The sequence below is a fragment of the Siniperca chuatsi genome, linkage group LG15 (genome assembly GCF_020085105.1).
Source record: "Siniperca chuatsi isolate FFG_IHB_CAS linkage group LG15, ASM2008510v1, whole genome shotgun sequence".
NCBI lineage: Eukaryota > Metazoa > Chordata > Actinopteri > Centrarchiformes > Sinipercidae > Siniperca > Siniperca chuatsi.
This window is the reverse complement of record NC_058056.1, coordinates 23,061,620-23,088,051: the sequence shown is the minus strand read 5'-3', so window position 1 is coordinate 23,088,051 and position 26,432 is coordinate 23,061,620. Positions and strand designations below refer to the sequence as shown.

The following is a 26,432-nucleotide window of genomic DNA, read 5'->3' as shown; positions in this document are numbered from 1 at the left end:
GCTCGAGCCAGATGCAATAGCTGTGACTGCAAATGCATAAGAGTTAGTGCAGCGGTGCCAGATGCTGTTTGAATAATACATGTCTGCCAAAGTGAGTCCCAGTTTGGACACTCACATCCAGAAAGAGAAAGCAAGAGATGTTTGCACTATGATCACAAATCTACCAATATAAAAGACCTGATGTAAGTATCCCTTGTTATGTTCAATCACACTAAAGCGGCGGGACGGCCTTGTACTGAAAGAGACAATCTTTCATCCAGAGGACCCAAATTCAACCTCTCATTTTGGCAAGCATCCTCCCTGCTGAAGTGTCCTTGAGCAGCTTGCGAAGGGTGCGATCACATTGGAAGCAATTTTAGAAGCAGGGGTTTTTTTCAAGAGAGATTGATTTGTGAACTGTTTATGCGCCTGGAGTTTGAAGTAATGAATCAATTCAATCACTCCTGTTCTGCATCTACTGTCGAATCAGATCAGGCGACAGATGGGACTTGTGGCGATTTAGAAATAATAAAAATGGAAGACAGACATAGAGTTGCTGTTAATGATGATTTATTAGTGACATTACCATTCATTTAACTAAATAACAAGCATTCACTTCATGGCTTAAATTTGTTGTAACTTTTTGACAGAAATTTGTAATGTTTAGTAAGTAGAATTACGTCAATATAGAATTTGAATGATTAATGTTGAGATTATTTAATGTTTTAATCTTCTTAGCCAACTTTATAAATCTGTAGCTCTCTGTGAGTTAGTGTGTTTAGAAATTTACCCGACCAAACCCAACTTTTCAGTATTGGACAATTCAGCAAAATCCTGGATTATGTTTTAAATATTCTTGCTTTCCACAATATCTGCACATGACAACTACAGTATCGTTAAGGATTCACTCCCTCCCTCTGATTTTGGCTTCGTTCTGCCTGTTTTGGCTCCAAAAAAGGGACCATAAATACAGTCTGCTGGCTTCAAAACAACCAGTTAGAAACCGGTGGTTGATGTCACATTCACCTCGTCCACTATTATTTACTGTCAGTGGCTTCAACAAAAAAACACAGTGTGTTCAGCCTTCAGCCTGGGCAATCGACCCCTAAATCGCTACAAGCTCAAGGGACACAGAGCTGTAGTTGACTCTGGAGGAAGGGTGAGGGGTCACAGCAACAGACTGATCAATAAAATATTATATGACTTTGCAATATCAGTTAGAGGACACAGGCGGTGGATGTCTCATCGGGCTTATAACAGTGGCAGATACACACATAAACATGCAGATACACTAAACCAGATGGAAAGGTGAAGCCTCGCAGTGAGGTGCATGCTCCTGCGACTTACGGACGTGTAACTCATGATGAGAGCTCACAGCGAGAATCCAGCCAGGTTTATTAATACTGTTGCTAAGAGGAATCATGGGTAGTCACGAAGCTGGACAAGGAGTCACATTATCCGATTTCCAAGGCAGGACTGCAGCTGTCCCTCCTCAGCCCTCTCACCTTCTTCAACACAGCCTCATGGCCTTACACAACCTGCATCCATCTCCATATGAACAGTAAATCTCTCATTTAGCTTACCTAGCGAGCAGAAGGTCAGATTACAGAGTGTGTTAGAAATAAGAGAGAAGGAGTATGATCGAATGTACCCTCAGTGACAAGATACTCTCCTGATCCCGTGGATCTTTCACATTCTCAGGTCTAGGACTCGAATATCTAATGCACCCGACCCGCTCCCAATTGCTGCTCTTGCTCTTACTTGTTGTCATGGATACAAAACCCCTTTCACCAGCCCGGCTCCCTCTCTAAATGCGACACATGACACACCACTTTCCGTAAAACTTCAACTTTTTCCATTTGTTTCTATTCATTCGGCTGCACCGAGTTAAACAGCACAATGAAACTGTCCCTGGAGGGAATAAAGTGTCCTAACAGGTTTACCTCTGTCTGCTGACACACAGTCTATTACTTCATCTGCACGCTTCTCTGACAAACCCTCACACACGCACATACATAAACCTCAGCAGCTCATGCAGGTGGAGGAAGGGACGACCTGGAGATCACACAGTAGCAGCTCGCTCTCTTGTGTCCTGTCAGATTACACACTGGTACTCCAGCCCTTAAACCCAATAACACTAGAGAAAGGCTATACATATGCCGCCTTTGTGCTGCAACTGTAAATCTGTCCTTGTACAACAGGGACATCCCTTTCACCCCAAAGATGGATAACACGGTGAACAACAAAGGGATGCTAAGGATAAAGCCCTCTCAGCCCTGCAGAGAGCTGTCAACTCCAGTCATGAGTCCAAGTCCTGATTTGGATTCAACAAAACCCTCTTTAACAGTGATCACAACACCCAATTGGCTTGCTATTTTTGTTGTGTTGTAATGATTAGTTATTAATTGATTAGTTGATTGACAGAGAATTAATGAACAAAAAAATGTGATATTCCAGTAATCGTTTAAGTCATCGATCAACCAAAATTTCATTCTAGCTTCTCAAATATGAGGATTTGCTGATTTTGCCTTCTTTATTGTGTTATTGTCAGCTGAATCTTTTTGGGTTTTGGACTGGTCTGACAAACAAGCAATTTGAAGATGCCACTTTGGGCTCTGGGAAATTGTAATAAGCATTTTCACTATTTTATGTCCCTTTATAAATCAAACAATTCAAATATCAAAATAGAATTGAAAAATGAACTGGTGATGGAAATGAAAAAATTGCAGCTTTAAAAGGTCCCCTGTGGAGTTCTTGGCCACTAATGGCTATGGAGCAATGTTCACAAGAGTGGGTCCCTGTTTTGTTTGTCATCACTTGACTGATGAACAGGTGGCGGTAACACAGCAATGCGACAACAAAAGGCAGGGAAGAAGAAGACTGCTAGCAAGTAAACATAGATGTAAACAATGCAGGTTTCAAAATGTTCATAAAATCAGCTTTGCAAATATTTTCTGATGAAGGAAATGCATTCAACACCTTAAGGATACACATAATGTGTTTTGGTGAGAAACACAGAATGTAAACACAAATTTTGTTTACAGGAAAACTGCACAGAGCACCTTTAATTTTGATTTTTCAAAACCTTATATAACAAGGAAGTTGACAAAGAGCATGATTTCATCTTTGGATAATCTGTAAAAAATAATCCATAAAACGACTGCATAGAATATTCTGGATAAAATATGCAGCAGAAAAAGTGGGCATTTGAAGACGTCACATTGGGTTGTGGGAAATTATGACAGGCATTTTTTACTATTTACTGGCATCTTATAGACAACATGATTAATCGAGTAAATAATCAGTAGATTAATCCATAATGAAAACAATCGTTAGTTGCAGCCCTAGCTCACTTTTGTGTGATTCCCTAGGGTCAAGTCTAAACTCATCATGCTTGCTTTGTAGCAAATACCTCCCATCTGAAATGAAGTAGGTTGAATCAAACAATAACAATTATTTTCCAATACAATTCAAACAAGAAGGCCAGAGTAAGAATGTTAGACAGAAAACAGAGAAACAGAGAGCTCTGAGAAACCAGGAATACTAAAAACATACTTTCTGGAGAGGCAAGACACTGTCACTGATCTAAACAGAGAGGCCTGGCTATGGGGGGAGGAGTGGAGTTGGTCGGTTTCACTTGTCATGCACCCTTGCAACACTGTCTCCATAAAAACATACTGACTGCCAGCACTGAAGGAGAAAAAGACAAAAGGAGAAGATGAAAAAGGGAGAGGACACTCAAAGGTAAGGGAGAGTACGGGGGAGCAATTGAAAAAACAGACAGCCATGCTCCATATTTTCTGAGCCAAGAGCAATCCGAGCAAGAGGGGGGGAAAAAGTGAGCTATATTTTTTTGGATGTCTGGAGCGAGCCCAAAGGTCCTCTTCTACAAGGACACTATGCAATAAAACACTCAGAGATGAAGCGTTTGATAGGGGGCGTCAAGAGAGGGAGAGGAAGAAGAGAGGGAAGTAATAGAGGATGCAGTCAGGCCTCCAGAATAAAAGCTAGAGCAGCACCCTGGTGGGGGTGAAGGAGATGACTGGGCTGAGGGCAAGAAATGCACAAGGGCTATTCTGGGTGTTGGGTGTGGGTCTGTGACAGCTTAGAGAGACAGAGCTGGCTAAGTCAAACCGCCTGCAGCCAACTGACAAACACCATCATATATGAATGACTTGGGAGAACGAAAAGCTCCCCTTTGCATCAGGGAACAGTAAATCTTAGAAATGTAGTGCACTGAAATAATAAAGCATAACTCTTGTTGTCATGTATAGAAACAAGCCAAACTGTTGAAGCTCCTGAAATAGAAAGCAGGCTGTGGGGGTCAAGCTCTACATGGACTGTAGGTCCTTTTAATGTAACCAAAGGATTTGTTGGTTTGATTTTGTAGAAACACATTAATTTAACGCCCCTATTTAGCATTATAAGCAGTGTTTAAACAATTAATAAATGTTTATAACACACTATAATGAAGTTGTAAGTGTATATAAGGTCATTTTAAGTGTTAATCAAAAGTATTAGTACACCTCCTATGACTAAATATTTACACCCAGTAACTGACAGTTGTAACTGCATAGCTAACTGAGCTAGCTAACTGACAAAACAAACGTTAGATTGCTAAACATTACCTAATATATTAATATATATTAGATTGAAGAGTAAAATAGGTATTATAGAGTATGGTTGGAATATCTGACACTTGTTTAATACAAATGTAATCTGGAAAGATTTTAAATTACATTTCGCAAAATAATACAATATACCTCAAATTACAAAACTTTATGAGACTAAATGACCAAATAACTTCATTTAGGTTAGCACAACCAGATATTTCCCACTCATTTATAACTGAATGAATACCACTAACTTTGAAACACATATTTCAGATTTAAAAATAACAAAGTCATACCTACATATACAAAGGATTGGCAGTATATCTTTTGGCCCCTTTTCGGCTGCAGCTAGTGATGCTAAAGTGACTTCCTGTTTACACAGTTGATTGCTTTTGATTGGACGGTACTACAGATGTTTTCTAGAAACAAATGTATGTATCGTTAAAGTCTTTACTAGCTAAGACATTCCTTAGGTTTTATGGTGCAATCTTCACGTTGAAACTAGCTAGTACCGGTAGTTAGTAAGAATTTAGGAAGGGCTTTACAAACAAACTTAGTGATGAATTTACGAATAGCTGATGGAACCCAATCCAGGTGTTTAAACAGTTAATGATGACTGACAATATAATATAACACAGTGGAATGATTTAAAAATACCTATTTTATATGAACATGAAACATGAAGTACTTAAGATATGAATCATACATAATAATGATGGACACTTGTGATAGTTTATCATATTGATTAATAACTCATTTATTCATAAATACTTTTTCACTCTTCATGACAACTATACAAAACCCATTCACTGATGAGGAGCGTCTGAAAGCCCTGCGAGATATCTAGTAAGTGGACCGTTTTTTTTGTTGAACTACTATATCCAAGATCAAGAACGAACCCTTAAACTCAACATGTCTTCATAAGTTTTGAACCCACCTGTTAATGATTTGTAGAGTGTCTAACACACTGTAAGGGCTGGGTTAAGCTAGAAAAGAACTACCGGTAGTTCGTATGACGTGTTGTTCGACCTCGTTGGAAGGGAAGAAAATTTATAACTGTTCCACTGGAAGCCGTGATAATCGTTTAAATATGGGTATAACGGCAGACAATTCTTTCAAAAAACTAAACTTTCCTGGAAGGCATTCATAGTTTTGAACTTTGAATATCTCTTTTCAGACTATATTTCATCTTCTTTGTTTCTAACAGAAGAGTGAATTAAACTTTATATGTCTTCAGGTCTAAAGTCTAGAACCTTCTGCTTGCCACGCTGTCCTACAAGCTCTGTTTGAACAGTAATAACGTTAACATATTCTCACTATTCATTAGCCTTCAAGCCCTATCAGCTAGTTTCATGGACTTAATTCATTCTACACTTTTTATTTAAAGATACAGAAATGCTCTACACCATGTAACACCATGGCTGAGGAAGTTGCAGTGTTTCACTCACACCGAGTGAATGGTACAGTGGCTGATTTCACTAATTAATTACTTTTTTTTCTGGTTGAAGGTGTGGTAATCAGTTAAATGAGCTGCTGTAGTGTTTGGTTGGAATATAAATTTGCAGGCCACTGAGCCTCAATTCCACTTGATTGACAATCACTTCTCCACACTGCTGTGGTCAGTATACAATTGTCAGACCAGATAAAAAGGTAACATGTCTCATTCTTCATTCTGGCCCCCAATTTTTCACTGAAATTGTCTGTAAAACATTACTGTACCACGATTTTTGACCTCCATTGCACAAATCATATTTTATGAAGCAAACGTAAAGGTCATGATACTGTCCAGAGGGGCTAAATGCGATACATTATTGATGCCTGTGCAGAAATTGTCTTTTCACCTCCTCACCATGGAGGACACAGCACAGGGTCAGCCACGGAGAAACACTACAAGTGATGGTGGGAAATCAGTAACTTACTCAAGGAGACTCAAGTTGTTTTTTTCTGCAAGGGGCTTGAACCTGTAAAGCACATTGTTTTGGTGTTTTTTTGTGTGCAAATTTTCACAAAAAATTGACAGATTTTTAAAACAAAAAGGTTTACATTTTCACCCAGATTGTATGTCCACGCAAACACAAAAGTAATGCTCCCTGCTGCAAGAAGACAATGATCCCCATTAGTAAAAAAGATCCTCCCCTTTTGGAATGAAATTACGTACAATCTGACTAGTGCTAGCGTGGTAGCTCTTAGCTTGCCCGCTACAGTAGGTCACCTTTGTTGGAGGAGTAGCACCACCTATTTCATGAGGATGCTCAGATGAACTTTGCTGTGCCCCTGTCTGGTGTAACTGGGCCTTTCTTCTTTTATTTATTTATCAGTGTTTCACATGTTTTTTTAATAATCAATATAAAAACAGATACATTTGTGATTTAAAAAAAATAATAAAAACCAAAACAATGAAACCTAAACCTGGTTCATCAAGTTAATAATAAAAATAAATAACAAAACTTTATTTATAGAGCACTTATCAAAACACAGTTAAAATACTTTACTCTGTAATTACTAGGCCACCCCATAAAAAACTATATTCAGTATCTATTCTGTCTGAATTAGCGCTTACTGTCCTATCACTATCTCTATACCTGTCTGTATTGTTGGCCTTTCTGTGGCTATTTTGCTCTCCACAGGACTGCTGCAGCTGACCAACCCACAGCACATGTTTCATGTATTAGGCAGCCCTTCTTCTGCTCTGCTCTGCACATTGGTATTATTACACACGCTTCTATTATTTCTGCATTTGCACACAGGAACAGAGGAGGAAAATGAAGAAAAAAAAACCCCACAGTGTCACGCCACAGTGAATCTCTAATCAAGCTACAGAAAGCACATTCATGAGTGAATATGTGAGTTGGTGCAAATGTTCCTGTGCATTAAGTCTTTTTGTGCATTATGTGGATGTCACCTCTTTTACAGTTACAGTGGAAGGAGCAGATGTGGGGGAGGGGTTGGAGTGTGTCCCTGTATGTGTTTGCATGTGTACTATTGTACTATCTTTGTGAGGACCATTTGAGTTTTAGACCTTGAGAGTGAGGACATTTTTTTGGTTGAGGATATTTGAGCTGGTACGTAGTGTACTTGTTCAAAGGTCCGTTTGAGTGTTAGTGACACGTTCATGTCATATCTGAGTCTCGTTAATTACCAGTTCCCAACCTGTAAATAGCATATAGTAATATACATATCAACAGCCAAATCATAATTCTGACTGGGAAACTCAGATTTTTATGAAAGTTCTGATATATCCAACTTGGCTCCTAATAATAAGGAATTGCCTGAAAGCCAAACAAACATGGATGTCTCACATCAGCCAAAGTCCATTGTTTAAGGTAATTAGACCTAAATTTGATGGATATCGCATATTGTCAACACACAGTATTTTAAACCCTTAAACTGTCTTGAGTTGTTTGACAATGTGAACACTCGCAAGTTGTAAACACCGTAATCTTTCCCATCTCTACCATCCATCTCATATGATGTAAATGTGACTTTTGGGTTAAGATAATGCTGTGAGCCCATCTTCCGACCAACATTAGCACTGCTACTCCACCGCAACCTCCTCCTTCTTTCAGTGAGGCCACTAAGGAAACAGCAAGTGTCTTGATACAGAAACTCGTCCAGCAAAAAAGTTAAACCTGGCTCAACTTTTGCCACAACGCAGTGCAGCGTCATCTGGCAATGCAATGCAGTGCACCATTCGCTTGGTAACATTCTTATATATATATAGATATATACATACACATAAATTCTGCTGTTTAGCTCGCAGTTTAGCTCACAAGGGTTGCGAGATGAACATGAGTCACAATATGATTACCGTGGTCGGAAATAAAAAACAAACACACAAACACAACAACTACATAAAATTGTGTTTATTTTTCAGACATTTCTCTAATCTTGTTTTTTCTTGTGAAATATTTTATAGTTTTACACCAGCAGACCTACACGAAAATAATTCAAATAAAACAAACTGAGAAGAGAAAAATCACTTTTCAATTGAACTTAAGTAACTTAAGTTAAGTAGACATAACATTGCTTTGTATTAAGTGGTCACAGGCAAAATAGGTTGGGAACTACTGCTAGGAAATGCATTATGTCAATGACAATGATGTCCTCACAAGAACTATATAGAATTACAAGCGTGTGTCAATTATGTGTATATGTTTACGTGTGAGTCGTTGGCAGTGGGTGGCGCATTTGATTTACTGCAGAGACTGAAAGACATCACTGATTGAGAAGTGGATGGCATAAGGAAGATGCATACAGTTCTAAAAATAGTCAGGGACATGGACTTTCTCTGGAGGGGGCTCTGAGAATGTCTGTGTGTGTGTGTGTCTGTTTGTGTGTGTGTGCCAAGCAGAGACCTCGACTTCTCTGACATTTAATGGCTACACATATACACTCATAATACAGCCACACACATTAACACACACTGACACAAACACTTGAAAATACACCATGAAATTATGATCACTATTCACAGCCTGGGGTCCTGTACACACAAAGCTCCCGAACACACTCCACAGTACACATACATATCACGCCTATAGCTAGGTTTTACACTGCAATTCTCTACAGTACATCACAGTTACCCAACCTTAGGGCTGGCAACCAATGTAGTGTCTTCTGATGTTAAAATGGGTCCCTTGATAAATTCCTAATTATACGGACTGTGGAACGTCTTCCACTGGCCTTTGGGCTGCACAGAACCGCTATAAACGTCACACAGCTTGCCAATGAATTTCCATTGACCGGCTTATGAGAGCAGTTTCATTTCTGTCCTCTGGAGGATTAAAACGCTGCGTGTAGTCTGAAGGCTCAACCTAAACATTTTCCTCTATAGTTATTGGGGTCAAAGGATTTTTTTGGCCTCAACACAGGACTGCTTGCCAAAAACAAAGGTTATTAACTTCCTGCTTCATGCTTTACATTAATTTACTCTCCTGCTATTCACTCCTGAAACTGTACTCCTGTGTGGCAAGCAGGTGCAAGATTGACTGTTTCGTCAGCAGGCAGGGAGATTGGGGGGAGGAATGGGGTGCTAACAACAAGGTTAACCATCTCTGAATCAATCTTCCTCTATATTATATATATTCTTGTCCCAGTAGGTGCTGAGAGATGAACCCGCAGGAAGAAAAGACAACACGCAACACAATATTATTTCATGGGTTTTAATAAAAACATTAAAATGGTTACAGTTCACAACAAAATAATTTCTAATAATGATATTTGTCTGCTTTTTACCAAAATAACATTGTGTTGGAGCTGTACTTTTTTTTTCATTGTCAGATATTTCTCTGTCTTTCGCTGGCCACCCCACATACAGCATGTAAGAATTTCAGGGAGAATTCTATGATAGCAAAACAATAATACAAAATTATTAATTAACTTAAGTGGGCTATTGAGGGGATGTTTAACTGTGGTTTTCAAATCAGTGCAAGGTTTACTGTAGTTAGGTGTAGCCCACGCCAACAAAAAGTAGCCTATTGCCTTCAGCTGGCTCCCCCTGTCACATGACCTTTGCTTTGCAGGTCTCTTGAGTATCTCCCGTTCAGAAAGATCGAATTTCATATAAGACTGTATAAAACTGTTTTTGTAATTCAGATTACTGTGTGGTATTTGACATAAAAAAAAGTCAAAGTACAAAGTTAAGGAATTCGACGACAGTGTCCAATTCCACCCACCCCCCCCCATTTTTATAAAGAAGGAGAACGTCTGACACTTCAAAGCATTCCCATAAGTTATAATCCAATCTTCAACATGTATCTGTAGTCAGAATACACTGTTTTAGATAACATTAACAAATAACTAACCAACTATCTTACTTACTAACAAATGACTCTATTAACTCTATTTATGTTGGATTTATTTTGTGTTTGGTGTCATAAAAGCTTTATATTTGATTTAGGTTGAACACAACTGAAGTCAACACACACTTAATATTCACACATTTGGCATGCTATTTAAACAAAATGGCATTTCATAGTATAGACCAATATGATCAAGTTAAAAATATTAAGAGAAATGAAGAAATCTGTACACCAATTAAAACTATACTGGAATTATGATAAGTTTTCTGGTGACAAGAAATATTTGCCCTATGCTGATCACTGTCTTCCCTTCATAGCATCACAGCCTACAGTTTGTACACTAACACATCTTCAATTCCCTTCACATATTCACCTTACATGTACACTGTACATCTGAGAGCTCCCTTGACACATTACACCTGTCTTTAATGCAGTGAAGGATACACACACACACACGCAGAGGAAACATGGCCGCATGGTGTATTCCCAGCTCGCTCACACACCCTCAGACCCACACACACACTTACACACACAATGTGACAGGGAACGCAGAGGGCAGAGGAGTAATAGGAGAGGAGAGCGCTGAGATGAGCCAGGAGAGGAAGATGATTCGACATGTAAGGGAGTAACTCTCCTTCATCACAGTGTATGTCCTCTGGTCTCTGATGAGATTATTGGACGGCTCCTCCCTCCCTCCTGGCCCTGTGCTGTGTTGTCTTAAAAAGATTAACCACACCATTGTCTCTGCCAATAATGACAGGATAAAAGGCCCACTGCCTCATAGGGAAAGTTGAAATGCTCAGCGCTAATTCCATCCCATGGAGCATGTTGCCATCATCCGTCCTCCCGAATCCTCATTACCATTAGCTAACAGTGCAGGAGATCGGATTGGACACTGGAGTCATGCAATCTGTCCACTAAACACAGACCGGGGGGGTTGTAGTATTTCACCTCTTTAGGAAAGGCGAGGGCCTCGTTGCTTATCATTATCAGCAGGTGCAAACAGTTGACAGACAACAGTGTTACCGGAAACTGAGGCTGATTAAAAATAATGAGCTGCATGGGCTGATAAGCTACTGATATCATGAGCCTTCATCACAGTTTATCATTATGCCATGTCAAATCAGTCACATTTCAGCTCACCATTGAGATCCATACGCCTCTGGACAAAACATGAGCATAGTCTCATCTGAGCAGAAACACTGAGTGCAATATAATCTTAGAAATAAGAGAACGCTCTCAAGGGGGTACATCAAACAAGAAGGTCTCCTAAGTTGAACTGGTTTGTGGCTATATGATATGCATCTTGTCCACTAGGCCACCAGGATACAGTCCCAATCATACAGTTTTTAAACAATCCTGAGTTTAACCAAACTTATTTTTAAGAGAAAGTCAAATGAAAAATGTGAAATATGGAAATCCATTCAAGATGATCTCAATTTCCTTCTAAAATCAAGTGTCTGGGTAATTTGTGACCTTTTCAGGCAAAGTCTTCTGACCAGAGCTCACTGTCTCTCCCTTTGTCAAAACTAAGGTTGACCGAGCTTTCGCCATGGTGGCTCCAAAGCTCCCTATGGACATCAGATTGGTCAGCGCTCGCTCTAGAAAGGTGCCATTAAAAATAAACTCTACCTAGTTGCTTACTTGAAAACATCCATGACAGTCCTACAGAACTACTACAGTAATACTACAGTAGTTGAGCGCACTCATGGTTTTCCTGTGCAGTGAGGAATGTCTAACAACACTAATTCACTTTCGGTTTTACCTCCAAATAAAGTGATTTAGATAATTTGATTTCCTTTTTACCCCATTCGATTTGGTTGTAGCAATGTTGCCAGATCAATGCAATTAACTTGGTGCAAAGCACAAGAAACAGAACTTATTACCAAACCTAGAAAAATAAGACCCAAGCTGTAGTAAACTACTATGTTCCTTGAAGAGCACCAGCTAAATGCAAAATATGTAAAATGTACATTGACATAAGGTTCTGCAGTATTCCCAGATATCTAGCATGAAGTCCAGTTGTCCATCTGCTCTATCAATCCGCAATGTAGATCGACTGCTAATTACTGAGCTTTAAAGCCTTTCTACAACCTCGCCTTTTCTGCTATTAAATGGAAAGGGCACTAAAAGGCTAGCTGGTGTGCAGCGGGATATCTAAAACAGTCAGCCATGTAGAAGGAACATGCAAAAGGCAAGGATTCACAGTGGAGGAAGTGAGGGGTGGTGAAGAGGTCTAATGCTGCTCTCCCTGCCTGAGGGAAGAGGGGAGACGAAGATCAGCCAGCCAGTCAGTCAGTCAGTCAGTCAGTCAGTCAGTCAGTCAGAGGGGACTCTGATCTCACAGTCGAGGAGCATTTAAGTCCTCTGGTACAGTGGGGAAGGACCGAATGGTAGGAGAGGTGGAAGAATCAGTGGGAACTAAAATGATCGATCCCGTCCTCCATCACTCTCCTCATTCACTGCGACATTTGTTGAAAACCTCTTGAGGATGTGCTCTACAGCTGTACATGCCTATTCAATTAAGATGCCTGCCTGATCTTTCACTTTAATTCGCCTCTGTTATTCCTTCAACATACTCTGTCTTCATCTCTCCATCCCTGCATTTTCCCTGTTTGACTGTCTAACCTAGAAATAGTTACAGCACGTCACTTCCCATGAAACCACAAATTGTCATTTTTACATTTCTGTTTGTGTATGGATTACATAAGTTAGATAAAACGTGTTAATTACTGAGCTTTAGAAGTGTTGATATGTGGATTTTGGAGCCAGGTTAGCTGTTTCCCCCTGCTTCCACTCTTTATGCTAAGCTAGGCTAATCCCCTCCCAGCTCTAGCTCTGTACTTAAAGCAGAGACATGAGAAAGCAAAATAATGCATTTCCCAAAATGGCAAACCTTCCAAACATCAATAAACATTGCAAAATATTCAATGTTCATGTTCCTAGTCCTAATATTGTTACCACTGGCTTTCAGTGCTTGCTTACAGTGTGAATTACTACACACTGTTTTCCCAAGCAAAATATATAGTTCCCGAGTTCCTAAAAGGGCTCCTGTGTTCCTGGAAAAACTCCTGAGGTTGAAAAGGGCAATCTGCCTCTTGTTGTTTCAGTTACAACATTGGGAGGTTGCTCTTCTCTGCATAAATTTATTCTCATGGTACTTGAGCAGCCTTCCACCCATCGGGCAAGTTAAAGCAAACACTACGAAGTTTTTGCAAATACTATCTGACCCAGGTCTGACTCCTTTCCATATTCATCCCCCTCCCCTACTGTTTGAGCTAATCCCTCTTTACAGTATGTGTCTTCTTCCTTCCGCTCTTGTTCATTGAGTTTCTTCTTTGCCCACCCTGCGTGACCGTGTAATTCAGCCTGGACAATATGGCACAATATGCAGCCGTTGTTCCTCCGCCTCTTTGCTTTTCCCCATGTCCCCCCTACTGTGTTTGTCAGAAACACAGTGTGTCAGCACCCAGGGAAAGAGGAGGGGTGGGGGGAACGCAGTAGGACGCCTTAACAAAGTGTGGCAGGGACAATCATGGGGGATATGGTTTGCCCCGTCCAGCTAGCTTCTCCTTTTCCATCCTCATCCCCTCCCTCATTTTTCACACTCACCTCCTCCTCCTCCATTCTCTCATTTTATCTTCTACCCTCCTCCATATATCTGTTTCTCTCCAGGCCACCCTTGCGCTCATCACATTCTCTACTTCAGCAAATGCTTCTGCTTTCATTTACTTTATTTTCCTGTCCACCCCCCGTCGGTGACATTGTTATTTTTAGACACTCTTGGCAGTGTGTAGCTATGTTTATGTGTGTGAGTTTGGGATGCTGGCCTGATTTCCCCGTCATCTACATGCCAACTTCATTCCCGCCATCTCCTTCAAGAGCGGCCCCTGACAGAGGAATAACACCTGTTCACAGCCCCCTAGGTGTGATGGCTGGGCTGAATACAGAGGCGGAGCAGGGAGGGGGGAAATGTGAGTAAGGAGGGAAGGAAGGAAGAAGTTGGGAGGAGAAGAGGAGAGGAAGTCAGCCTCCTCCAGCTGCCCCAGCCCCCCACAGTGAAACCTGCCACTCAGTTGGAGATGGCTCATTCAGTGTGCTTGCTTGAGGGATTAACCTCTATCAAAAAGGGGTCAATGACGGAGACACTAGAACAACGACAAGAGTCAGAAATAAAGGTGTGGATTTGGGTTTATTCCTGACTGGTGTGTCCGCTGCTGTGTTCAAAGTCATTGGCATCACAAGACAAAAATAGACAAGTCTGTTTTCAAAGCTAAAATTCTTGCACAGACAATTTATTGTACACTGATATTATGTATGCGACCCATCACACACATTACATTTTCTATAATGTAAACACATTACATTTTCTATAATGTAAACACAAGGTTTGCTGTATACTGCTACCAAAGAATGCTGAAAAACCAAACATTTAAAGAATGATTCAGCAAAACCATGTATTACATTTAAAGGCAACTATTCTTAACATACAATGCCAATGTTTTAGCCACGCTTAGCGGCCCAGCTCTAAGGACAGAAATGTCAGCCAGTTGGGCCACCACTTTGGTCCTGACAGAAATATCTCAACAACTAAAGGACAGATGAAACTTGGTAAAGCTAGCCATGGTCACCAGAGGTTGAATCCAATTGAACTTAGTGATCCTCTGACTTTTTCTTCTAGCGCCACACTTTTTCTTTTTTTAGAGAAATGTCTCAACAACTATTTGATGGATTGCCATGAAATTTGTTTCAGACATTCATGTCCTGTTCAGGATGAATTGTAACAACTTTGATAATCCCTTAACTTTTCATCTAGCGCAGTCATCATGTAAAACGGTCCGCTAGCTGTCTGTTCAGTGTGTTCGCTGAAAAAAATTATGTGTTTGTACACAGCCCTGGCTCTGTAAATGTGAAATAAGGATTGAGCCACACAACACTATTCCAGCCATTCCAGCCATTATTTGTGTGTCAGGTAACGTTAAATTACTTGCCCACGGACACTCAGCTTACTTTCTAGTTTGCCAAGATATGCTGTTGTTGTGATGTTGGCTATAGTAGCAGGACAGTTGCGCGTATTGCTGTCTGAAGCTGGTTTGCTGGCTCTAGGAAACCGTCTCCTTCTCTCTGGCTGTTAGCTTCGCATCAGCAACTGGAGTCCCAACCCCAATACCTGGGACTTAAACCAAGATTGGAGTAACTTTTACATTTTTTATTTTTTTTTTGCTTTACTAGTAACTACTATCAACTTTAAAATATTGACATAAAAGGTGCAAGGTCCTAGAGAAAAGATTGTGGCAAAGGAAGCATAGATGCACCTTTTAGGAATATGACCAGCTGTTCTCATGACTACCACTTGGACGCTTCCAGGTCTATTAGAAACTAATCAAAAAAGACATTTCGGCTGTTCCAGGGGTCCTTTTTGCAGTGAGGTGACAGTGCTAATCACTAGCCCAATAGAAGATAAATTAAAATAAAAGACATAAGAATGTTAGACTCATGTCTAAGACAAGGCCAATATAATTTTAGACTCACATCAGGACTGATCTCTACACTACTGCCTGGTGTCCCTGACCTCTCATCTCTTCCTCTCTGCACTGTTTCCTTCCCATCATCCCAAACCCCTCTTTATTCAGTCACCACCTGTTCACACATCCAAACCTCCTCTTCCTCCTCCTCTTCCAATCTGCTGGGGAGGTACATAGACAGCCTGCCTGCTATATCCGTCTGGCACGCAACGGCCGCTTGGATTTCACACTCCTCACACACAGACCCACATTCATTCAATTTGAGCCAAATCCATAGCCAGGCGTCATTAGTTAGTTACTATTAGAGTTATCTGTCTCTGTGCAGGAAGGCTACCAGACATAGACTGATGTAAATCAACACAAATAGGGATGTGACAAGGAGGGAAAGAAATAACATAGGAACATGGTGGACAAAAACACGGCCCGCAGGGAAGAGCTGACATGTTTTAAATGAGTTTCATCTGATCAGGGCGGAGAGTTTGTCCTTCAACATTGTTTCCCTCTTGGACACAACAGCACTATGGATACTGAGCAAACATGTTTAGCCTATTCAGTGAACAATTCTTCCAAAGAATTGTACTTTACAAGCAGTCTGATGGTGATGACTGTGGCTCTTCTGGGAATCAAACCCCGACAATGGCAGCACACACTACATACTGAGATACACAGTCACATTGGTATAAAAACACTTTTCGAGTTAAGTTTCATTGCGTCTTTCTATTATATATGTGTGACTGGGAATGTATTGTTTTTCCATGTACAGCTAATGACACTAATGTGGTAGTTGCAGGGCACCCTGAAGCAGGTAAATGCTCTCTGCTTTGCTCATGAGCACATCAACAGAGATGCTCACAGTAGGTTTGCAAGGTTAAAACAAGGTCAAAATTGTTTTGATTCCGAATAGATCAGTCTCAACTCACTCTTCTTGCTCCATTTAATGCCAAACAACCAGAGAACTCTGGTTTTTGTAGTGTTTTCACACATGTTGATGCATGCTTTCATAGTTTGTCTAATTTTACTTTTGAAGGAACCAAAAAATCCCACACACTGTTGATCACTTGTACTCACTTTATTTATGATGTTTCAGTCCTCAGACTTTCATCAGGTAAAATTCATAGAGACAAACAGCACCTGCCTGCCAAACCCACCAATCAGAGTGCCAGCAGCACCTCTCAGCATCCATACCAATTACGATGAATGAGTTATTTTAAACAAAACCCTCCTACTGAGCTCTTCCATTTGTGAACAAGAATAGTACGTGTAGGTTTACAAATATCAAAAGCTGAACTACATAGATACATCTCTTCCAGTGGACTACTTTCATATTCAAGGCTGAATAGGCTAAATAGATACAAATACTATAGCAAATACAGTGCCAAATGATTATTATTTACATATATATTGTACCGGTGCAGTTTTCCTATATGAATCTTACCTTATGAGGGCCTGATGACCGAGCATAAGTCAGAGTTGATGATCCGACAAACCTGTCTAAAAGACTTTCTGGAGTGGTGAGGTAAGTATTACCTAATTCTACTTTACTGCACAATTAGCTATATGCAGTCAAGTCAGATGGTTTGGTTTGAAAAGGCAGATCAGGTTATTTTGCATTAAGTAATTGTTATTTATTGTTATTTATACACATATCTTTATACACAATGTCTAGAGCTCATATTTGTGTTATCTACATTTAAATTGAAAAAAGTGTGTATTACCCAGCTATCCAAAGGCTCAAAACAAAATTCAGATCAAATAAAAAAAATATTTTTTATACTTGAAGACCTGCCTTTTATGGTATCTTGCTAACCACCAGGCCACCTTTTCATTATAAAATAAAGGAACCTTGTGAAGCCTAATGTATCCTTAACATTACCAGTTCATTGTTAATATTTTAGGTATTTTAGAGTAGATTATTTAGATTCAGGTACACTTTTGAGTACATCCCCGGTTCTCACACAAGCTTGGTAATTCTCTTTCTCTCTCTAGTGCACACATACACAGCGCATTTCCTATCATCAAAATTCATGTCAACCTTTTCGGGCCTGAGAAAGCAAAAGAAAAAACTGCTCTGGCATAAATTGTTAATATGACCAACGAGATATGAATGAACATTCACTGGGAGCTTACCTCTGACAGCTGAACAAACGCTACTGCCCACATGACCAAGATCTGAGCAAACCACCACGACCACATGGACACCAGCCCTCTTATCCCTGGCCTCAACAGAACGGCACCTGGTGAAAACTCCAACATTCAGTAGCACCTTCATACAATCTGGATGAAATATAGGGTAAATCTATGTAAAAACTAATAAGTAATTCAGTGTCAGATACATTGTCAGTCACAGTGAAGTAACTTTCCTGTGACTGTCTTAACTCTCTTAATATCACAGTTTATGATGCAAACTGTGCACCAACATTTCATCTTTTATTGCTATCTGACTCACCCACTTTATGGCTCCTGTTCAAGGCTAAGCAAGTCTATCCATTCACATGTGTAGAAGAACAATTCATCTACTTCAAAGGAAAATCAACCCTAAAAAAACCTTGTTTTACTTTACTTCTTTATCCTTTTTCCCCCCAGTCTGGACTGGCCAATTCACCTCCCCACAGTCCTCGTCACTGCTAACTCCCCATTTTGGCCTCAGGAGGTCGGGGATGTGTATCAATCGCACCAGCTGCTTCTTTTCACGCAACAGTGAGAAGCTTTTACCAGGAGGATGTAACAGGCTGCAGAGGGTCATGCTATTCCACCATCCTCTGTGGAGGCGACGTGACCAACCAGGAAGAGTTGTAGTGCAGCAGCAAGGATGTGATCCCTCACTGGCTTCCAACTCACAAACACTGCCAATGGTGCCACAAAACTGTACCACCTGTTACTGTTTTTCTTCACATGAATAAGTGGACAAACACTGATGACATCATGTTAGGTAAAAAAAGATATTTCCCGAACAGTTAAAATGGAGTCTGACAGCTGAAACATGTACTAGAATATCAAAAATAGGCTTGTTTTGCTGCTAATTCTTCAGAATCAAAGAGCAAAGGCGTCTTTCAAGCAGAGAGAGTAGACCAAGATCTTAAATTCTGTGCTGACAGTATCCTCATCGGACCAGAATGCAATGCAGCCACAATGCAATGCAAACTTACTCTGCTATTTCCATTACTATTGCTCTCTCCACCAACCTCCACATACACACATCTTTTACAGAAATTTGTTGAAGATGACTCTGGAAAATGTAAGAAATCATTGAAAACTTATTGAAGTAGAAGTACAATAGACAAGGTGAGTTGAGGGAAAGTGGGGACTACTCATAGATTACCATATTTTACATTGTAAATACATGGATGTTTTTTACTTTAAAGCTGCACTATTCCCTGCTGCTTAAGGCACACATCACAGTATGTGGGCCACTCACAAAAACTGCACAAAAACAAACATTATAAACTAAGCAAAATTATCTTTTTTGCTTCTGACCAGCAACAAATCTGGCTTGGGACTGCACATCCTGACTCAGAGAGTGACACAATGTCATGTGACCAACAGCAAAATGGTAAAGAGGAGGAGGAGGGAGAGGAAGGCAAAGAGGAGAAAGAGGAGGAGGAGGTGGATGATGTCACCGCCAGTGACTTTTCTATTAACAAACATGAGTAATGGACTACATATCTGATAATCAGAAGTGCAGACATTTCCAGAAAACACAGACTTAGAAGGAAGCTTTGGGAGGGGGGGGGGGGACTGTTTCTTTTGACCAAACTCTGTGCAACCATGCGAAAGGTGTGCATGCTTGATTATATAAGACTGTCTGCTTGGGTCTACATATGCATGCACGTGCAGGTACTCACACAGACAGGCCTTCTTGCTCTTGTGTGTGCACTCATGCTACATTCACTACATGAACTCAGTGAGGAGCAGCAGCATTAGAAGGCTCATTAGCATAATGCAGGATGCAGGGAGAGATGCCATGTTCTTCATTTGCTTGTGCCCGATCCTGTCTGATGGTATGTGTCACATACACCCTCCACAACCCCACTGCCACACACACACACACACACACACACACACACACACACACACACACACACACACAAACACACATACCCAGCCTCTCACCCTGTCCTCCCTCAGGTCCTATCTCTCCTTTTCCTCTTTTCTTTCTTCTCTTCTGTCTAACTATCCAATAATGCTGTCCTCCTTCTCTCCCTTGCTGCTTTCTTTCCTCTTCCTCCATCTTTCTATCATCACCTCCTCCCTCGTGTCCTTCTTCCCACATTTGTTCCCTCTGTCCTTCTATTCGGTACTTTCTTCCTACTCATCTCAGTACTGAAACGATTAGTCGAATGATTGATTACAACAACAGAAAATTAATCATTAACAATTTCGATTAATTAAGTCATCTATCAATCAAAAATGCCAAATATTCTGTTTCCAGCTTATTCATTGTGAGGATTTGCTGTTTCTCTCTGTCTTACATCATTGTACAATTAATATCTTTGGATTTTGGACTGTTGGTTGGACAAAACATGCAATTCAGAGATGTCACCTTGAGCTCTGGGAACTTGTGATGGACAATTTCACGTTTATTTATATAGGTTGGGTTGGAGCGAATTTTTATTTTATATACTGAATGATGAATAGTTTAAGCTTTAATATAGCATCATATTTTATAAGTTGATCATATGTTTATGTGTAAAATCTTGATCGTCAAAGTATCTAGTAACTCTTCAGTATCTGTCAGATAAATATAATGGAGTAAATAGTGCAGTATTTATCTCTGAAATATAGTGGAATAGAGGTTTAAGTACTGTAAAATGGAAGTAAATAAAGTACAAATGCCTTAAGTACTATACAGTACAAGAGTAAATGTCCTTAGTTACTTTCCACCACTGTTGACAGATTAATCAATAATGAAAATGATCATTGGTTGTAGCTCTAACCTACCTGCCTCTCTCTCTTAATTCTTCCCCGCCACTCTCACTTCCTTCCCTCTTTCCCCATCTAATTTCCCTGCTTCCTCCGCCGCCTGTCATGACCCATCTTTGTTATTTAAAAAATTAAAATGTTGTCTGTCTTTTTGCTCTCATTAGATGGTACGCAGTGGGAAAAAAACACGAGAACGAAGGGAGGGACACAGGATGACAAACAGCTATATGAACCTGATTTAAACCTGCAACATTGCAAATACATGGCACACCCTCTCTAATTTCTATTGCTTCCTCCGCTGCCTCTCGTGGCCTGTCTTCGTTATTAATCTGACACTTTCCTTCCCCCTGAGTCAACACTTTCTCCGCTCGATATTGCCTCGCAGCCAGAGGAGAAGAAGGAAAAACACACAAACGCGCTTTGAATTTTGACAAAGGATGCCATCCCAGACCACTCACATCCAAAATATTAGGTCAGTCCTGTCTGAAAGAAAGAATGGAAAGGGAAAAAAAGACAATAACATCCTTGTGAGAGCAAAGAGAGACCTGCTACTGTGGTGGTAAACTGTCTTACTCATATCCATCATAAACATACATTTGTGGTATTTTAAAGGAATAGAATAAAATGCACTTTGCTTTCTTTCCGAGAGTATTGGTACCACTCTCATATCTGTATGGTAAATATGAAGCTACAGCCAGCAGAGGGTTAGCTTAGTTAAGCTGGCATTGGTTCTGTCCAAAGGTAACAAAATATACCTACCAGCACCTCTAAAACTATAAGCTGTAAAGTGTAGAAACAACACATTGTGGTTTTACAGGGGGGTTATATGCCCCTGTTTCCAGTCTTTTTGCTAAGCTAAGCTAACGAGCTGCTGGCGGTAGCTTCATATTTACCCTACAGATATGATACATATTCTCATGTAACACTGAAGAAAGCAAATAATTGTATTTCCTAAAATATCTAACTACTAACTATTGGATTTAGAGTGTTATAGTATATTTTTATTTATGTATTTGTGCATTTTTTTTTACATATGTTTTGACATTTAAACCAGCAATTGAAATAAAATAACTTGCGTTGTTAGCCTTTAGCAATTTAGGAACCTGTTCACATCATGACACCAAGCTGAAGTGAATTTTCTCACTGCTAACTTTAGCATGAGTGACGTTAATACTGTTAGTAGACCCTTTTAACTACTGTCATGTGTTCCCAGCCAAGTGCTAGCTTAGTTAACTTAGTTAATATAGAAACTTATTGGTGTTTTCCCCAGCAATTATCTTGCTAGTCAACCTTATTTGAACCCGAGCTCTGCTGCCAGACAAAGACCTGAATAAATGAGTGGAGAAACATAACAAATACAGATGCCTCCATACAGATGTAGTGCATAATACAATTAAGCAATTAACATCCTGTCATGCTCTGTGACATGTATAAAAATGCTGAGCAGGTCCAACTGGCCTGGATTTCGGATCAAGATCGCGAGAGGAAAGGATCTACTGTGAATGACTTTGAAAAAGGGTTCATTATTGGGGTACGGATGACAGGAGCTTCAGCCACGAATACGGAAAATGATGTGAATCATATGCTCTGGCCTTCACAATCACCCGATCTCAGCCCAATTCAAAACCTGTAAGAGATGCTGTTAGACAGCGCTCTCCACCACCATCATCAAAACACCAAATGAGGGAAATATGGTGTTCATCCTTCCAATAGAGTTCAAGAGACTGTACAATCAAGAGCACTGAAGCTGTTCTTGAGGCTTGTGATAGCCCAAAACTTTCCCAAGACATTTTAATTTGTCACCCATCTATAGTTGAGCTAGATGTGTATTTCTGTGTGGGAGAAAAGACAGACTGTGTTAAGAATCTGTCAATTATTAACATAATTTTGTATTGATACTGTATTTTAAAACATCAACATCTGATTAAACACAGTGTATGACCATCTGTGCCCCCTTGCTATGTATGTGCATCCCTGTGCATTTGTGCTTGTGTCTTTGTATTGCAGTACAGAGTGAAACTAAATGTAAAAAGGGCAAGAAGGGTCTGGGATTCAGTTGCTAAGAAAATATACAGTGTGTGTACACATGGCCAAACCATTCATAATACACACCACCAAAACAGTGGTGAATGTCAGGAGGTATGAACTGAGAAAGTTAATTAAAGAGTAGATAGTACAAACTCACAATGCACATACATGCACACATACAGCAGCATTCCCACACATACATACACATAAACACAAGAACACGTGCAGGGAACTCAGCAGCAGCATGAAAGGTCACTGTTGCTTGCACTGCCTTGAGCAATATGTAACGATGTGTCACTGAGCTGTCAGGCTCAAAACTATAGTCAATGGAAAACCCTCACTATGCCTGCCTGTCAGTGCCCTAGAAAGACACGGCTGAGCACATGTTAACACATGTTAACATACACATTCATGATTTTCACAATGCAAACTGAACTCACATATTGACTCTTATGTATTATACATAAACACAACGCCATCTGCAGCCGCCTGTGACCAAACATCACTGTGGGGCAGCAGAGCAGTCCCTCCATGACGCTCACTAACTGGCAGTTTCCCCCGACTCAGCTGCAACAGTGAACATCAAACCCGGCTTCACACAATGACTGAGCCGGATGAAAAAACTGTGTGTACAACAGAAGCCAGAGCAGGACTACTGTTACCAAAAAGCTGTATCAACAACAGCGCGATAGGTCATCGCTCTGCTGCCTCGCTCTGTAATCCAAGATCAACAATAACACTGCACTGCCTTGTCCACCCCCGCCATCATAATCCCTGGACTGGTGCCAGAAGTAATTTCCTGATTGACCTGAGATTGTTTTCCATATTATCAGATTTGAGAGCTTGTGACATGCATGCAAGGTTTGTACACTGGATAAGGTCAAGACAACAATGCAGAAAGAGGCAGGTTTCCAAGCCAGCAATGCAGAAGTTTGGCAAAGACAATCACAACACTGGCTGGGGTTTTAAACCAGCTTAACTGCATCTACTCAAAACAGAAAAATGAAAAACCTGAATTTATGTTCAAAGGAGCAGGACACGTGTTATTTACCTCTCTAAAGACCCAATCCACAACAGCATCCACACTATCTGTATTCAAATACATATGTTCCCTGCACTACATGAGGCACAACTGGAATAACTATGGAGACATGTGGGCTGTGATAGTTGGGTAAAAGCACCCAATCAGCATTGATTTGATGATTTGCAGGTAAGAAGACATCTGAGATAAAACTGAGCCAAACTATAATTGAAAAATCAATGCTTATTAGGCGCCTAAGTTACAAATAACTGTTATTTCTGTCATGGTTTTGGGTTTGTGTCTAGTTGATTTCCTGTTTTATTTTGAAATACTCTCCTTCCCTCACGTGTCTGGTAGTTTTGCTTCCTGTCGTTGATGGCTTTGATAGTTTTCACCAGTGACAATTAGTTTCACCTGTGTCTCATTGTTGCCCCTCACTGAGTGTATTTAAGTCTGTGTCTTTACTTTGTTCAGCATCAGATCGTGTTTGTACCTTGTGTCGAGCATTTTGGCCCTGTTCCTGTGTTTTGTGGGCTTTCTGCCTCGGTTTTAGACTCCTGCTTTTGGATTTTGCCTGCTCCCTCTTGGACTCATTTGTGTGTTTGGACTGCTCTCCTTGGTTATTTATTTTTATTTATCACTGCCTGCTTGACTACCCATGTAAGCCTGGTGTCTATTAAATCATTGCTCTGCACCTGCCGTGCCTACGTGTCTGCATTTTGGATCCTACTCCTGCTTTCCTGTTCGACACACCACAACAATTTCAACAGTACAGTTCTGATTATATTTTAATTTGAAGTTAGGTGCTGCTTCAAATTTAAAATTTATATGCTGCTGAAACAATGGCCATGTAATTTTTTTTAATTTTATATTTTTACTTTTCAAACTAATTTAGACTGTACATCTGTGGTTTGAGGCTTGAAAGGTGTAGTTCATAGTACGTTCTTCAAATATTTGCTAATTGAGTTAGAGAACAGGGTAACCGCTAAATTTTATTTACTTATTTATAGGGCTGGTGCATATTTTTAATCACATACACCTTTAATGCAACCACTAAAAGTAGAGGCCATTGTGTTTAGAACAGCATATAAAAAATAAAGTATTTATGAACTGGTTAAAGGTAAAATTTCTGTTAGATCAGTTGGCAAAGAACAAAACAAATTTTTCCCATGTTCCTCATTCTGTAGATCTTGCAGGTACAGTAGTGTATGGGGGACGGCAGGTAGCGGAGGATTCCCTCTGCGCTTTAGTAGCATTTGGCCGGGCCTGACAGCCATTCAGGATGTGAAATGAAACGCATTCCCTGAGGTGCCAACACATTTCTGTCTCAGATCTGTGAGGTGCTGTACAAAGCACACGCAAACACACTTGTAAGCGCAAACATGAATGTACACAGATGACGACACACAGGAACACCTTCATACAAACTCACTCGCGCTGATACCTGCACACACCTGCAACCACACACAGGGCTATTTAATGTCTGCGCACACACAGATAAAATTTTTACACAACAGTAGCAGGTAGTACTAACAAAATGTATCTGTATCTATTACGATTACAAAAATTCTCTCTACCCAGGCATTTTCAGCCTGTGTTGGGAAACAGGTGAAAATGGAACTATTTGTACTCATCAGTTGCAAGCTGCATATACGGCACAACATTTTCAAGAATTTTCTAGAAATTGCAGAATGAATTTAATAGTCACATTATTTCAAAATCAAGTACAAGAGTTTTAGTGAGGAGTTTAGAATCAAGCAGTGAGTTGCATTTCATGAGAAATGGGGAAACTTGAGCAAAAAAGATCTGGTACATACTGCAGTATTCCTACCGTTACAACTGCAGACTGTTAAGTAAAGGCCATTTAAGGGATAAGGTGGGCGATATTAAATATTTTTCTTATCAATAAATCCCATGAAAAGACCCAAAATAACAATGGTTTGATCCTACAAACTAGTATTGTCTGTGTATCCAAAGTCAATCCTGCTGCTGTAAGTACCAAATGTGTATTAATCCACAGATGAAAATAGTCCCTAACAAATTCACTATTTACTCCTGTTTGAGCAACGTTTACTACAATCTACAGTGTCCAGCTGTTTCAGGAAATTATTGAGCCTTCTTAAAAGATTAAATTATACATTTTTGACTCATTATTAAAAATTTACGTCTTCAGTAGGAGCCACTGGGCATGGGGCTGGGAGCCACAGACAGGCTGGGGAAGTTGGAAAGTATGGAGATTTACACATTGCTGGTTTTGGTCTTTTCATGGGATTTGCTGACTATAACAAATATTTATTTATATCCTAACTAATAAAACTGCCTAAACATGGCTTGCAGGTTGAAGGATCAACAAGGGGACACTTTAGATCACAGATAAATTAGACCCATAACAACTCCGTCAAAGAAGCACAGACCTCTCTGTGTATGCTGTGATCACTTGTGATTACGAAATGCAACTGGTGTGCAATTTAGCTGTTTTAAATAGCTGTACATCAGCAGCTGTCATGTGAGATACTGGCACTACTGTGTCAACCAAAAGTAATTA

The 26,432-nt window shown here is 40.1% G+C and overlaps 1 protein-coding gene across 5 annotated transcripts in view; it reads right to left on the bottom strand.

The window, feature by feature from the left end:
- slc8a3 (solute carrier family 8 member 3) overlaps positions 1-26,432 on the bottom strand; it is a 115,716-nt gene that overhangs the window by 48,614 nt on the left and 40,670 nt on the right. Inside the window, exon 1 of one of the 5 annotated variants that reach the window (XM_044167425.1) lies at positions 18,046-18,247. The exons of the other annotated variants lie outside the window; for them this stretch is intronic. Coding sequence (XP_044023360.1) covers positions 18,046-18,187 — 142 coding nt within the window. The 5' untranslated portion in view covers positions 18,188-18,247. Of the gene's footprint in view, positions 1-18,045; positions 18,248-26,432 lie in introns of those variants that run through there. 5 annotated transcript variants of the gene reach the window in all.